The 13956-nt window shown below is 35.7% G+C and overlaps 1 protein-coding gene across 7 annotated transcripts in view; it reads right to left on the bottom strand.

The window, feature by feature from the left end:
* The window catches only part of LOC126973316 (RING finger protein 44-like), a 69143-nt gene extending 56752 nt beyond the window's left edge, over nt 1–12391 (bottom strand). For 3 of the 7 annotated variants that reach the window (XM_050820532.1, XM_050820531.1, XM_050820533.1), the window contains exons 1-2: nt 12279–12391; nt 11475–11798 (exon numbers count right to left, since the gene is read on the bottom strand). In XM_050820532.1, the coding sequence (XP_050676489.1) occupies nt 11475–11557 (83 nt within the window). In that variant the 5' untranslated portion in view covers nt 11558–11798; nt 12279–12391. Of the gene's footprint in view, nt 1–11474; nt 11799–12206 lie in introns of all 7 variants that reach the window. The other 4 variants (XM_050820530.1, XM_050820528.1, XM_050820529.1 and 1 more) reach the window with 4 other exon arrangements.
* Between the last annotated feature and the right edge of the window lie 1565 nt (nt 12392–13956).

Below are 13956 nucleotides of genomic sequence, written 5' to 3'. Positions count from 1 at the left end.
ATGGAATAGGAGGACAAACGAGCGTACGGGTCACCTGTTGTTAAGTGATCACCGCCGCCCACAATCACATGCAACACCAGAGGAATCACAGGAGCGTTGCCGGCCTTTAAGGAAGGTGTACGCGCTTTTTTTGAAGGTACCCATGTCGTATCGTCCCGAGAACACCGCACAAGGAAGCTCATTCCACAGCTTTGTCGTACGTGGAAGAAAGCTCCTTGAAAACCGCACTGTGGAAGACCGTCACACATCCAGATGGTGGGGATGATATCCTAACTTGTGGCGTATCGTGCGAAGGTGGGTTATACAAGTTTCTTTAATACCCTAGGCCATTGATTCATAGCTGGAGCAGACTATAATGCAAAACACACAGAATGGGGCTCAAGATTTGTTACAACCAAAGGACGCGTCCTACTGGCATCAATAATCTCTCTCATACTCACTGTTATGTCAACAGGCGAACCTACTTACTGGCATAGTGACACCAATAAAAAACCTGATCTGGTAGATTTCCTAATAAGAAATAAAGCTTTGAGATTCCTTAATAGAGCATTTTTTGGTACTTTTCTATCATGTTGTGGTGGGGGGCCCCAACAAATCATGGTAGAGTTATAAACTATTGAGTATCCAATCGAATCGAAAGCTATACATGAAATAGAGTAGATTACTCTATTTTACAGTATGCTTGGCAACCCTAGAATTTACCTAGATATCGTAACTTTAATTCGTGTACAAAAGGGATTACACTGTCAGCGAGTCGACGTCGTAGAACACACTGAAAAACAGTGTTAGATTCTAATGTTGTCACCATTCAAGTCCATATTTACTGAGTGGGTGTCCATTTTCCGATCTATCATTTTCCTATTGTTAAATCGTAATATATATCAATTACGTGACACGTTGTTTGTCCGCGATGGACTCATAAACTAATAAACGGATTTTAATGGGGATTATTTCATGGAGTGCAGTTAGGTCCAACTTGAGAGATTGGATAGTTTTTATTTCGATTGGGGACCCATAATTATTTTTATTTTCAATATTTGTTTTGTATGGACATATTTTCTATGAGAAAATTTAGTGACGCACGATTTGACAGTTCCGCTGTGAAACAATTTCATTATAACAACAGGGAGCATTTTTGACGAAATAACTCTTGAGTTTTTGAAATATTATTGGCAAATTCCTATAAAACAGATTTTTTTTATTATCTACAGAACAACGTCTGCCGGGTCAGCTAGTTGTGTGTATATTATTATGTTATGCGTCACAACACGATTAGGGTTACCATCCGTGCGGATTAATTTGACTTTTAGACTCCAGACCAGATTATATTAATTACTTTAAGTAATTAGATGGAACATAGTTATAGAACTACATATCAACTAATATCAAATACGGTTTTTATCTTTACGAGAAATAAAATGTCTGTTTTAGTTGGTTTTTTTTTACGACAGAAAGGGACGAGACGAGTAGGGCGTTCAGCTGTTGGTAATAGATACGCCCTGCACATTACAAGGCAGTGGATTCAGATTCGGATGTGAGGATTCTTGAGAAACCCAAAATTCTGAGCGGCACTAGAATTGCGCTCGTCACCTTGAGACATAAGATGTCAAGTCTCATTTTCTTCGTAATTTCACTAGCTACGGCGCCCTTTAGACCGCAACACAATAATGCTTACGCATTACTGCTACACGGCAGAAATAGGCGCCGTTGTATGGTACCCATAATCTAAACGGCATCCGGTGCAAAGGCACTGGTCAAGCCTCTCACTGGTCTCGTTTTTTATCGAAAGGTCAGGCTTTTCAAACTAAATTTTCACGATTATGCCAATTATCCCGAAAGTGAGGGTTTTCACTTTAACATAATAAATTTTAGGACCTTTCAAATTGCTTAATCGTAACCCTAATCGAAGACTAGTCATCGCTGTATTTGGCTTAGTGTGCCACAGCATGCAACAATGCACAACCTTGTAATACTTCGTTGCTGCGAAACATTAAAGTACCGTCATTAATGAGTTTTACTAGCCTTCGCGATGAGGCAAATGACAGGGATGCTGCTATACGAATCGCGTTAGACAGAGCGAGATGAGAGTATTTCATTATCGCTTCCGTGTACGGCCAATTCTTTTGTAAGTCTTTTTTTTGCACTGCACTCGAAGGTTAACCAACGGGACCTTGTTGCTTAAGAGGCCCCTACCCGGTCCTGTCTATTGTCAACACGAACATGATCAAAAAGCAAGAAAGCGATAAAACTGAACGAAAAATAGTGTGCAGAAATTACATAACACTTCTTCTAGGTAATACGTGTTTTTGAGTAATCCTTACAAATTTGTGAAATAAATGTTTATACAATCTCCATTACATGCGCGAGCTTTTTATCGCAATGTGTTGTTGACTTTAAAATTTATGAGTACATTATGAACGGCTAAAATTCAGGTAAAAATTTGTGCAAAAAAGCCGATATTTGGAAGGTTATACTGATCAACTGAAACCTAGGTACAATGCACAAGATACCTATAAGTAATATTTGAGAAAGAAGCGTTAAAACGCCATATGATTCTGTATGAAAAGTATGACGTATTGGCCGGGTCGCTATTAACTCCGATGTTTGCCCGTTTATCAGTCTGTTGTATCACATAAACCGCAGTAGTTCGACATTTGCGGTTTATGTGATGGAGTCATTTTGAAAGTAAGATGTTTATTTAAAAAAAACTTTTTGTTTAAATTATTTGAATTATTGTAATAGTCTAAACGCATGGTCGCATTTGGTCCGGCCTTACCATCGGACGCGGTCCAGTACTTAGCCATATTCTATGGTATGTCGCATTGTTCATCTCAAAAAATTATTATTACCGTCCGTACCAAATCCGACCGTGTGTTTAAGCTATATTATAGCCAAACACAAGGTTTGCTTGCCTTAAAGGATTTGAGTTTTCTTTAGTGTTAATACCGCCAAATAATTAAATAAATAATAATTCGCAAAATTTGGCGAGACAACACGTCCTGAGGATGCCTCGTGTAGAGGCGAAGCACGTGTCGAATTGTTTAAAGACAAATATTGGTTGAATTAACACTAAAGAAAACTTACATCATTTGTATACTTATGGATTTCCGCAAAGTAACGCCTACTTCAATAAATTCGCCTTAAAGGCGTCAGCCTGACGGACAAAGATCCCCATTGTTATGTTATAAAACTTAAAATATACCACCGTATATACACCTGACAGTCACAATTGAACGCTTCCAATACCTATATTACGTGCACCTTACAAAATCGTTGCAGCGTGGGGGCGGTCACACCATTCCGGTATTGTAACATTTAGAAGGTAATTTATGCCATCGTAACCTTTACCACACAAACGTTTTTTAACAATTCTTTTAAATTTCATAACACATATTATGTTTTCTATATTTTCTGGTAACACGTTCCAAAATTATATACAACATTTTTATTTTATATTTGTTCCTGGTGGTTCCATTATGATTGCCACAGTTTCTAGAAAATTCGCTGATTACGCTGTACATACATGATTCTATCATATTTTATTAATTTTCCTAGCAAGAAATCGTTAGGAAACCTATACTTATAAACGGAGAAAGGTTTTTTCCCCTCTGTGAACTATTTCTCTGAAAACTATTGCACGCATCGGAATAATGCTTACAACATAAGATATACCGTGTTTCGGAGAAGTTTTCAGTATATGGTATGTTGGTGATTACTTATGCGGAACTTATATTTTTTTGACTTAGAAATACCTATATATTAGCAATACATAAAGTACAGTCTAAAGACATTTCTTACAATGAACGGGCGCTAGGTAATAAATTTATACATGGCAAAACAAATGAGAACGGCAGCTGGTGTACCGCCCTATTAAAAGAATGTTTTGGGTTTGTATTTTCCCAACTTTAGTATTTCGCAACTGGCTCTTTTTTCAGTTTTTCATATATTTTTTTAAAGTAGGGGGAAGAAAATAATTAAATAAAACTCAATCTACAAAGAGAAACGGAACGCCATTATTTAAATTATCTTACAACCTTTTTCGGGGATGCCCATGGATTGTTTTAAATCTTGAAAGCCAAAAAAAAGGACAACTGTCATGTCAAAGTGAAAATCAGGGTATTTGAATTTCACATTTACAGAAACGTGAAACTCTATTTACTAGCTGTTTTATGTCGTGTACTGTGTGTTTTTTGAAACATTGGCTTATTTATCTTTTCCCAACGACGTTGAGTTGAGTTTGTGCTCCTTCATTCAAAAAACTGTACAGTTTGCGAAAGGACGCTTATTACGTTGTTTTGATTTTGCGAAAAGGACGCTTTCTTGTGTTAATACGTCTTATTTTGTGCTGTGATTGTGGAGTCGAATCTGAACTATTGCAGCAAAAATACCGATCGTGCGTGTGGTAGAGAGCAAGTGGCAGCAAAAAAATTCAATTGTTGCAGATGGTACTCTTGGGGACCCTGATCTTCCGTCAGAGCAAAAACCAGCCATTACAATCGCAGACGCAACATACTTATACACTCAGAAGAGTTCCAATTATTTGCTTCAAACTATGGCCGACTTGATTCTTTTTGCTTGTGGCACCTATCAAATAAAGCAGGCGCGTTCATATGTCGGTGAACATTTAAGGTTTCACGGTATTTACACATTAAAAGTGAGCCGTGACCAAATACCTGGATTGCAGGGAATAAATCCAATGCTGCTTCGGGCAAATATAGTCTCGCCACTCTTCAGGAAAAACATAATTTGTTTTTATTGTAACTGAAGTTGGTAATCGTGGCAGAGAAGCAATAATAAGTTATTATTGCAACTGCATTGTAGGGCTGAGAACTGTGGGGTGTTGCTCCCATGTGATGAATATCATCTGGTACCTGGGCTATGCTCGCCATGAGGGAGTGACGGTCCAGCTAACTTCTTGGATGACGTTATTTTAAGAGTGTAGTTGAATGAAAAGGCGCCGCTATCCATACGTTTCTATACTACATGTAGATAAGATATGTCTCAATAAAGACCATTAAATTAAAAGTTGTTTTTGTTATTCAAAATATGCAAGTAGTATATTATGTAGTAGTAGTAGACTGCCTGGTGGGAGTTCTAACGTATAGTACGAATACGTAGGTAGAACATGAGAAAATTGTGGTTTTACACGAAGAAAACCGCTGTTGCTAGTTGAGCAGTAGGTAGTATTTAACAGACTTCAAAAAAGGAGGTTTTTTTATGTAATAAGAGGACAAACGAGCGTACAGGTCACCTGGTGTTAAGTGATCACCGCCGCCCACATTTTCTTGCAACACCAGAAGAATCACAAGAGCGTTGCCGGCCTTTAAAGAAGGTGTACGCGCGTTTTTTGAAGGTACCCATGTCGTATCGTCCCGGAAACATCGCACAAGGAAGCTTCTCAATTCGACGCGTATATATATATTTTGGTTCAGTTATGTTTCATGCTTTTTTATCTGAGCGTTTATTTATACATATACATATGTATGTACTTATGTATATTAGAATGATTTTGTTTCAATTATTTGTGTAGGTATTGATCTCTAAAAGTCAAGCAAACGGTGTCGTAACATAACCCCAAAACTTCTTAAAAAAACAAACTTAACTTATGACTCCCAACTTTATAAAAAAAAAGAAAATTAATGCCACATATTCTTATTATACAATGATCTATTAAATGTAAATATTTCATGTTTCAACACGACTTTTTTTTGGTGTACGAGACTTCCACTGAAACCTGCCATTCGCCTTTGCCCGGTCAACACTTATAGGTTTCAAGTAGCCGTCTTATGCGGCACAAAGATGGTATTATTATCGGCTGCTGCACTGCCCCATATTACTATACCATAGGGCGTAATACTATGCAAATAAACTAGCTAAGGTCAGTTTATTGCCTTATTTTTTAAACGCGTATTCTACAGAATTGAGGCTGAAATCTATAGAGCGTACTTAAGACTTTACTTACGTACAACTTAGCCGTGTGTATAAAAAAAACATTACTTATGCATTAGACTGTCTTAGCTTAAGCTCAGCGTAATGTCAGATAATAATAATAATATTGACACACTTTTTACACAAAATATCTCGCCCCAAATTAGGCATATATAGTCTGTGTTATGGGTTGCATGACAACAATATATTTAATACAATATACTTACTTAAACATACATAAATACATTTAAACATCCATGAGTGTGAAACAAACATCCATATTCGTCATATAAATGCTTGCACCTACCGGGATTCGAACCCGGGACCTCTAGCTTACTAGGTAGGATCGCTAACCACTCGGCTATACAGGTGACAAATGACTATAAAAAACGAAATCAAAGATTATATATATATAAATATACTAAGCTTGAACTCAGTTGAGTTTTACGTAAGTAGAGTCTTAGCAAAGTCTAATTCCGTTCTATAGATCTCAACCTGAGTCTATTAGATGTTAGTCTAACCACGCCTACATTTTCTCATTTAAACCTGTCACAGATATTTCTATTTTTACCCCACCTTGTTCTCATATGTCAATATTTCTTAATTTTTATTTTAACATTTTATAGCTTAGATTAGATTTATATGTGTAGACTAGTTGACCCAGCAAACCTTGTATTGCCTTATAAAAAATAGATGACGACCGATTCTCAGACTACCAAATATTAAATCGTTCACAAAATCTACCAACTATAGGTAGCTAAAATTAAGTTTGTTTTTTCCCTCCTGAGAAAGTTAGAGAGATATAAAGATTCTCATCAGTTATTCATTTTAAACTATTCGTTCAATTTGATTTCTAAACGACGTGGGACACGTCAAAGGAAAAACAAAATTGTTGTTTTTATTTAATTCCGTTTTTCATATTTATTCACCTTTTAAACCTTCTCTGGACTTCCACAAATAATTCAAGACCAAAATGAGCCAAATTGGTCCAGCCATACTCGAGTTTTAGCGAGAATAACTAACATCAATTCATTTTTATATATATAGATTAGTTATTCATTTTAAACTATTCGTTCAATTTGATTTCTGAACCACGCGGGACACATCAAAGGAAAAACAAAATTGTTGTTTTTATTTAATTCCGTTTTTCATATTTATTCACCTTTTAAACCTTCTCTGGACTTCCACAAATAATTCAAGACCAAAATGAGCCAAATCGGTCTAGCCGTTCTCGAGTTTTAGCGAGACTAACGGACAGCAATTCAATTTATATATATAGATAGACTGTGACAGCTGCGAACACGTCGAAATAAACACGCACACTAAAACAAAGTGACTGACGTATCGCGATTCGCGAGTGTAAGACGTAGCATGCACACTAAAGTAATAAACCTGGCCTGTAGTTGTCATCCGTTGCCTAACAGCTAGACTCACTATCTTGACGTATAAATTATCGAAGTATTATAGATTCAATAAATTAAATGTAAAGTGTAATGACAAATACAAAGCGCTTAGTTTAATCCTATTTGCATAAATGCTATACGAGTTTTATTGCGTGCGTTGCTTTATAACACGGCCAAGTTCGAATGCGAACCAAACACGAAAGGCGGGGCGCTGCCGTCCCAACCAAGACTCAACCTTTGTACAAAATATATCACAGGGCAGATGTATCACACAATATTAAATACTTAGTTTTGTGGTTAAAACATGGCCCCTTCCCGGTCCTGTCTATCGTCAACGCGAACATGGTCGAATGCATGTCGTTTCATCGAATACCGTCATTTGACGACAAGTAAGAGAAAGCGATAACACGAACGAAGAACGAAAAATAATCAGTGAAGACATTATATACATAACAGTTCTTCCGTGTTTTTGAGTAATCCTTACAAATTTGTGAAATAAATGTTTATCATATAAAATCTCCATTACACGCGCGAGGTTTTTATCGAAATGTTTTCTATAATTTAAAATTTTACGAGCACATTATGGACGGCCAAAGTCCAGGTAAAAATTTGCGCAAAAACGCTGATATTTGCAGGGTTATACTGAATTTGTTTCTTGAAATTTGTATTTTCTGTTTCGATAGAAACCTAGATACATGTATCTAGGTTTACACAAGATACCTATCAGTAGTATTTTGTTGAGAAAGATGCGTTAAAACGCCATAATCACGTATGAGAGTCGGTATGAAAAATATGACGAGTTGGCCGCTCGTAACATCCTCTGCCAAACAAAGAACGAAAAAAAAAAAGGGGCTAATGGCTTCTATCATTGTAGGACAATAAAAAAGGGTCTTTAATAAAAACAAAGGCCTTTTACTACAAGGTGTCCCATTCTATCTAAATTACTTTCTTTACAGACAAAAACTAGTAAATTCTATACAATACGCCAATACACAGAGAAATATAATACGAAACGCATACAGCCAGGCATGCATACAACAGCCTTCCAAGACATTTTATGCTCGGTTGCCGTGGCAAAAAAAAACCGTCCCTGCGTCGACATCCGCGTGTACCTATATTTAGGGCGACGGGGCGTTCAACCCAAAGGTCGGTCTACCTGCGCGGGCGCATACATTTTTTGCCAACAGGGATTATTGTGGGAGTGCGTCTGTATTTGTATCTCATAGATGATTTGCGTCGATTTTTATCTTGTTATAGAATATATATTTGTTGGAAAGATACAAGCGAGCATTTTGCTCAATAGAGTTCTTGATCAATATTATGTTTATTGAATTTTAATATAACAACTACAATTAAACATTAAAACTGTTATACAAGAAATTAAAAACAGAACGAAAAAATTTAAGATGCGGTTTTCGAGATCTTTTTTCCCACATACAACCAAGCTGTGGAATGAGCTTCCTTCGGGACGATATGACAAGGGTACCTTAAAAAAAGCGCGTATAACTACATATAAAGGCCAGCAATGCTCCTGTGATTCCTCTGGTGTTGCAAGAGAAAGTGACGGTCGTTGATCACTTAAAATCTGGTGATCCATACACTCGTTTATCCTCCTCTTCCATGAAAAAATAGTAAAATAACATCCAAAATATATGCATGCAAAGAATAGAATGAGAAACCCAAATTTGCCTTGGAGATTAAAAGAAATCAGTTGAGTTTCTTGTATGTTCTTCTCAAAAGCTCCACTTTTACAAACATAATAAGGTGGATTCAGTAATTTAAATTAAATATTTATAATGACAATACAAAAGCTGGAAGTTTAACACTTTTTGGATTCTTTATGGCAGAAAAGGTGATTGTAACTGTGGTTATGATCCAGCTGGTATCATGTGAAAAGTGAAAGGAATTAAATCAAGTGACACTAAACACATTTAGCAATCTCTATTCACTTACTAGTTCTATCACATACAAAAAGCAAGAAAGTGTGACACACACTTGTCTAATACAAGTGCTGTCCCGGCAAATGTTGTTTTGACGAACCCGTAAGTACCATGAGGCCACTCATTGTCATGAATCGTCATTTGAAATAAAATGTCATTGACTGAATTATTTGTATTGCGAAAATATTGTTCGTTGTTGTTAGTTATCACCACCATATCATATAACTTCTCAGAAAAACCCTGCTACTTATGATATAAGTATTATACCAATCATATCGGCAGTTTTCACAGTATAACCGAATAAAAAAAAATTACTCTCCATTTGACTTCACAACCAAGTATTATCAAATCAGTTACACAACCAGAACATTATGTCTCAAGTTAAGCAATATGCTTGTACCATTTCAAATATTTTACATAATTAGGTATGTTGTTGCTTTATTTTTATTGGAGGATATTACATAACATTTAACAGCTTGACCAGAAGATTTGCTTTCTAACGACCATTCCCAATATACTATCTACAGATAGAGATAAATTACTACCTTCTACTTTCAGTAATTAGCTGTCAATAATCTGAAGCTGTCCCAATATACCTGATAAGTCATACTTTTTTGGCTTATATTGGGACACGTAAATTGAAATTTCTATACAAACTTCTATTGCTGGTAAGCTATATGTCATCCCACTGACAGACAGTGTGTACGTATAAGGTGAGTTATTGTCGATATGTTTATTGGGACAGAAAAGTCAACAATAGTTACAATTTTTATCTCAAGTACGAGATAGACTGAATATTGGGCTAATCATGACTTACGGCTGTTCCCAATATTTACCACATATATACCATCCATGGATAAGTGATGCTTTTCAAACATATTTAACAAAGATCTCATTCATTCATAGTGAAATTTTTATAGAACATTTGTCTTTGATAAGCATATGGTTGTGTTATTTTATATTGATAGGTGGCCAGTCTGTAGAGGAAGATATTGACTTTATTGGGATAATAATATTTTAACTAGATCGTGATGGTTTTGATGCATGTTTTACAAAGAAGGTCCCAATCATTGAAAGTGCAACTAAGGTTACAATGTCTGCAGTAATTTCACTAGCTACAGGATTCTGCAAACAAATAGTACTAGCCGATTGCTGGACAACTCTGAGATGTATCTAGCTGACATCTTGGACAGACTCCCCCTAGTTAATATTAGGTTTTTATGACAATAAGGGATAAGACAAGCAGGTCATTTAGCTGATGGTATTTGATACACCCTGCCCATTACAATACAGTGCCACTCATGATTGTTGAAAATTCTGAGTACTACAAAGTCTCATTTGCCGAGTCATTTCACTAGCTACTGCACCCTGCAGACTGAAACACAATGCTTACACATTACTGCTTCACGGCAGGAAAAAGGTGCTGTTGTAGTACCCATAGCTGGCATCCAGCGCAAAGAAATGACATCAAAAAGAATCAATTTTGAGAAAATAAATGCCTTTTATGCCTTTTAAGGAGTCTTCCACTGGTAGAGAGATACTGAACAGATAAATATTATCATTAACACAAATGCAATACTTTTCAAGGTTTTTCTAAGTGGTAGAATATTTTAAATATTGAGATAACACCAGTCTTCTTCCTGGCTTCATTGCACAGAATGGTGACTAGGGTACTACAGTAGCGACTTTACATATAGTGATGTAGCCATGTGCAAGAAATAGCTAGCGAAATAACTGGCCTATTAAGATATAACATCTTATCTTTCAAAGTAATGAGTGTAATTGCAATGTCTGAAGCAAGGAAGCAAGCTGCAAGAATTCTGAGCTCCACTGCATTGTAATGTGCAGAATATATCACTTGTTGTTGCACTGAAACGTGCCTGTTGCACCGTTTAATACTGATTAAAAAAAAACACATACAATTTGATTACTTTGATGACTCATTTTTATCAGATTTCCCCAACAATATGCTATAAAAACTCACATCTCTGTTTAGAATTACAAATACATAGTTAAGTCAGTTTACTCGCAATAAAGTCACATTGCGATAAATTAATGCTCTCGTAAAGTTATCGCCTGAATTGGAACACGGATGCCAAGAATAAACATGATAATAAGTTGAGAAGCTACATCGGGCGTGCTACGTCACTAAGTGGTGTAATAAAAATAAAATGTAATAAGAAGTAGAGTTAGTTTATATTACCTGTAGTTTTGTTCGTAGTCCCAGTAATCCTTGTAGCGAGGGTGCCAACGCGAATAGGGCCTTCTCGACCCTCCTTGGCTCATGATCACTGCGCCATAGCACGACTATTGATCCAAAAGAAAATGTTGGCTCAATCACCCACTAAACAATTATCAACACAAAACACTGCACTGCGACACTCGAAATGTGTATTAGTAGAAAAATAATTACAGGACTCCTGTGGAGCCCTATGCTATTCACTTTTGTTTTGAGCCAACTTCACTAGCGCGAACCTCGTGCGAACTATAAGTGAAATTTCACTAAAATGCTAGCGCGCTAACTTCACTGAACAATAGAGAACGCATGTATAACGGTTAGCGCCCTCTATAGGAGCAATGAAGAATCAAATACAAAAATGACCGCGCCAAGCTTTTTCTAGTAATTAACAACTAAACAATTAATATCAAGCAGCAAATAATGAACTCGAGCCTGAAATTGATCCCCGTTCAACGAAATATATACAATAATTGTTTATCATTTCTGTAATTAAAAGGAAATGCATTATTGTATTGATTTTATATTAATAATGTCATAGAAATTAAAAAGTCCGCTGGGTATCAGGTTTTAAATGTCTTGTCCAATATTTATTGCTATTTCCACAAACAATACTACGGGGCGTGTTATCGCGTACTTGATTCGTCACTGCTCACATAATTACTTAATATGAATCACACAATTTCATTATTTTCTAACCCTGGATACCATTCAAACACACTCAGGACCCGATTACAGTCTTATATCTACTCATCTATCTTAAAAATATACCTATTTCCCGGATACACGTTTTAATAAAAGAAATTAGTAAAAAATTAATTGAATCTAAACTGCACCTCCGCCACACCAAAGGAAAACCAATCGGCAAACACGCATTTTAAAATTACACAATAAATACGCCTCTGTCATAGTGACATTGTGCTTGTCACAGACTAAATAGCAACGTGGAGTAATAATGTTCTCTATCTACGGCGGTCCAGGTTGCAACCTATCTTTTTGATTTGCAATAAAATATAAAGATTAATAAAACAGGCATGTTTTTTCCTTTATTTGGCAGGTAAGGTTAAACTTAAGAAAAATGATTTAGATCTTTGTTTAAAAAAACTATGCATGCACCCCAGAAATCATAGTTTAATATTCGATAGCGCATTTATCCACGGATACTATTCCAAAATCAGAATGAAAATTCCATCATTTGGAGTCTTGCCACCAAAAAGAGAGGCATATATTTACATAAATCGTAAAGGCCACCTTTTCCGCTTTTACAGTTCACCAGGCTTAAGAGACACGACACCACATAATATTATCTAAGTAAAATAATACAATAACAACTAACAGTCGAATGTAAAATAACTTTAACTCACATTCAAATTCGGGGTCTCGATGATGATGACGACGGGTTCTTTGAGCAGATATATGCAACTAAAACAGTGGTTTATTGTTCTAGATAACAGATTGCCAAGACGCAGAAGAACCGAATAAAAATAAATCCCAGTCACAGATTCACATCTCATACTCACGTATTTTTAGAAGCACTAGTAGGGTGTACGGATTGCAGTAAACTTCAATCTAAATTTGTGATTCAAATTCATATATTTTATTCAAAATCTGAGTTACTGTGGTATTTCGTATATTTTCTGGGATCATGTTGTAAAAGCATATCTATAAGTACATCGATTGTTGGATGGCAAAGCAAAGACAGGGCGACATTAATCATTACCCAAACGCTTATTCGGGTAAATTATTAAAAAAAAAGTATAAATGAAAGAAAAAAGGATTGTGTGGTTTTATGAAACCACAATAAAAGTGAAACTTTTTTTCACATTGAACTAAAAATTTTTGGAATAATCTTCCGTTAAGGGTATAAAAATCGCTATATCAATCTTAATTTTATACTTGGAAAATTGGAATGACAATGGAAAATAATAAAAGTAGACTAAGTCTCCAACTAATATTTTTATTGAACACTGTGTCTTAGCCCTGGTTAAAAATATTGATTGAAAAGGATTAACAATGATGAAATTTGAATACTTTCAATTCTTTTTCATGTATATATAGATATACAGTTTACATGGGGTGACTGATTCCCAATACTTTTCAATCAATATTTTAAATCGTGGAGAGTACGACATACATAATACTTAAGAATTATTTAGATTATACAAGGTGAAACTAAATGGGTATACTATGCTTTGAACCAGACATTCCTCAGGTCATCTCTAATGACTATGTGAAGTCAGAAATGAACTAGCATTATATTTTAATACAATATTTAAAGTGCTAAGTTTTCGCAAAAACTATGATTCCCTCAACCCTAATCAGCTGTTTTTTTGAACTCTCTTTGACCTTAAACAGAAGAAAAACGTAGATGTGCCATAATATCAGATAATAGTAAAATGCCTACGATTCATTGCAGCTGTGAAGCAATTTGTGTTCTCATTTTGCCATG

Source organism: Leptidea sinapis, chromosome 29 (assembly GCF_905404315.1).
Source record: "Leptidea sinapis chromosome 29, ilLepSina1.1, whole genome shotgun sequence".
In the NCBI taxonomy this organism is placed as follows: domain Eukaryota; kingdom Metazoa; phylum Arthropoda; class Insecta; order Lepidoptera; family Pieridae; genus Leptidea; species Leptidea sinapis.
This window is presented reverse-complemented; position numbering and strand designations above follow the sequence as displayed.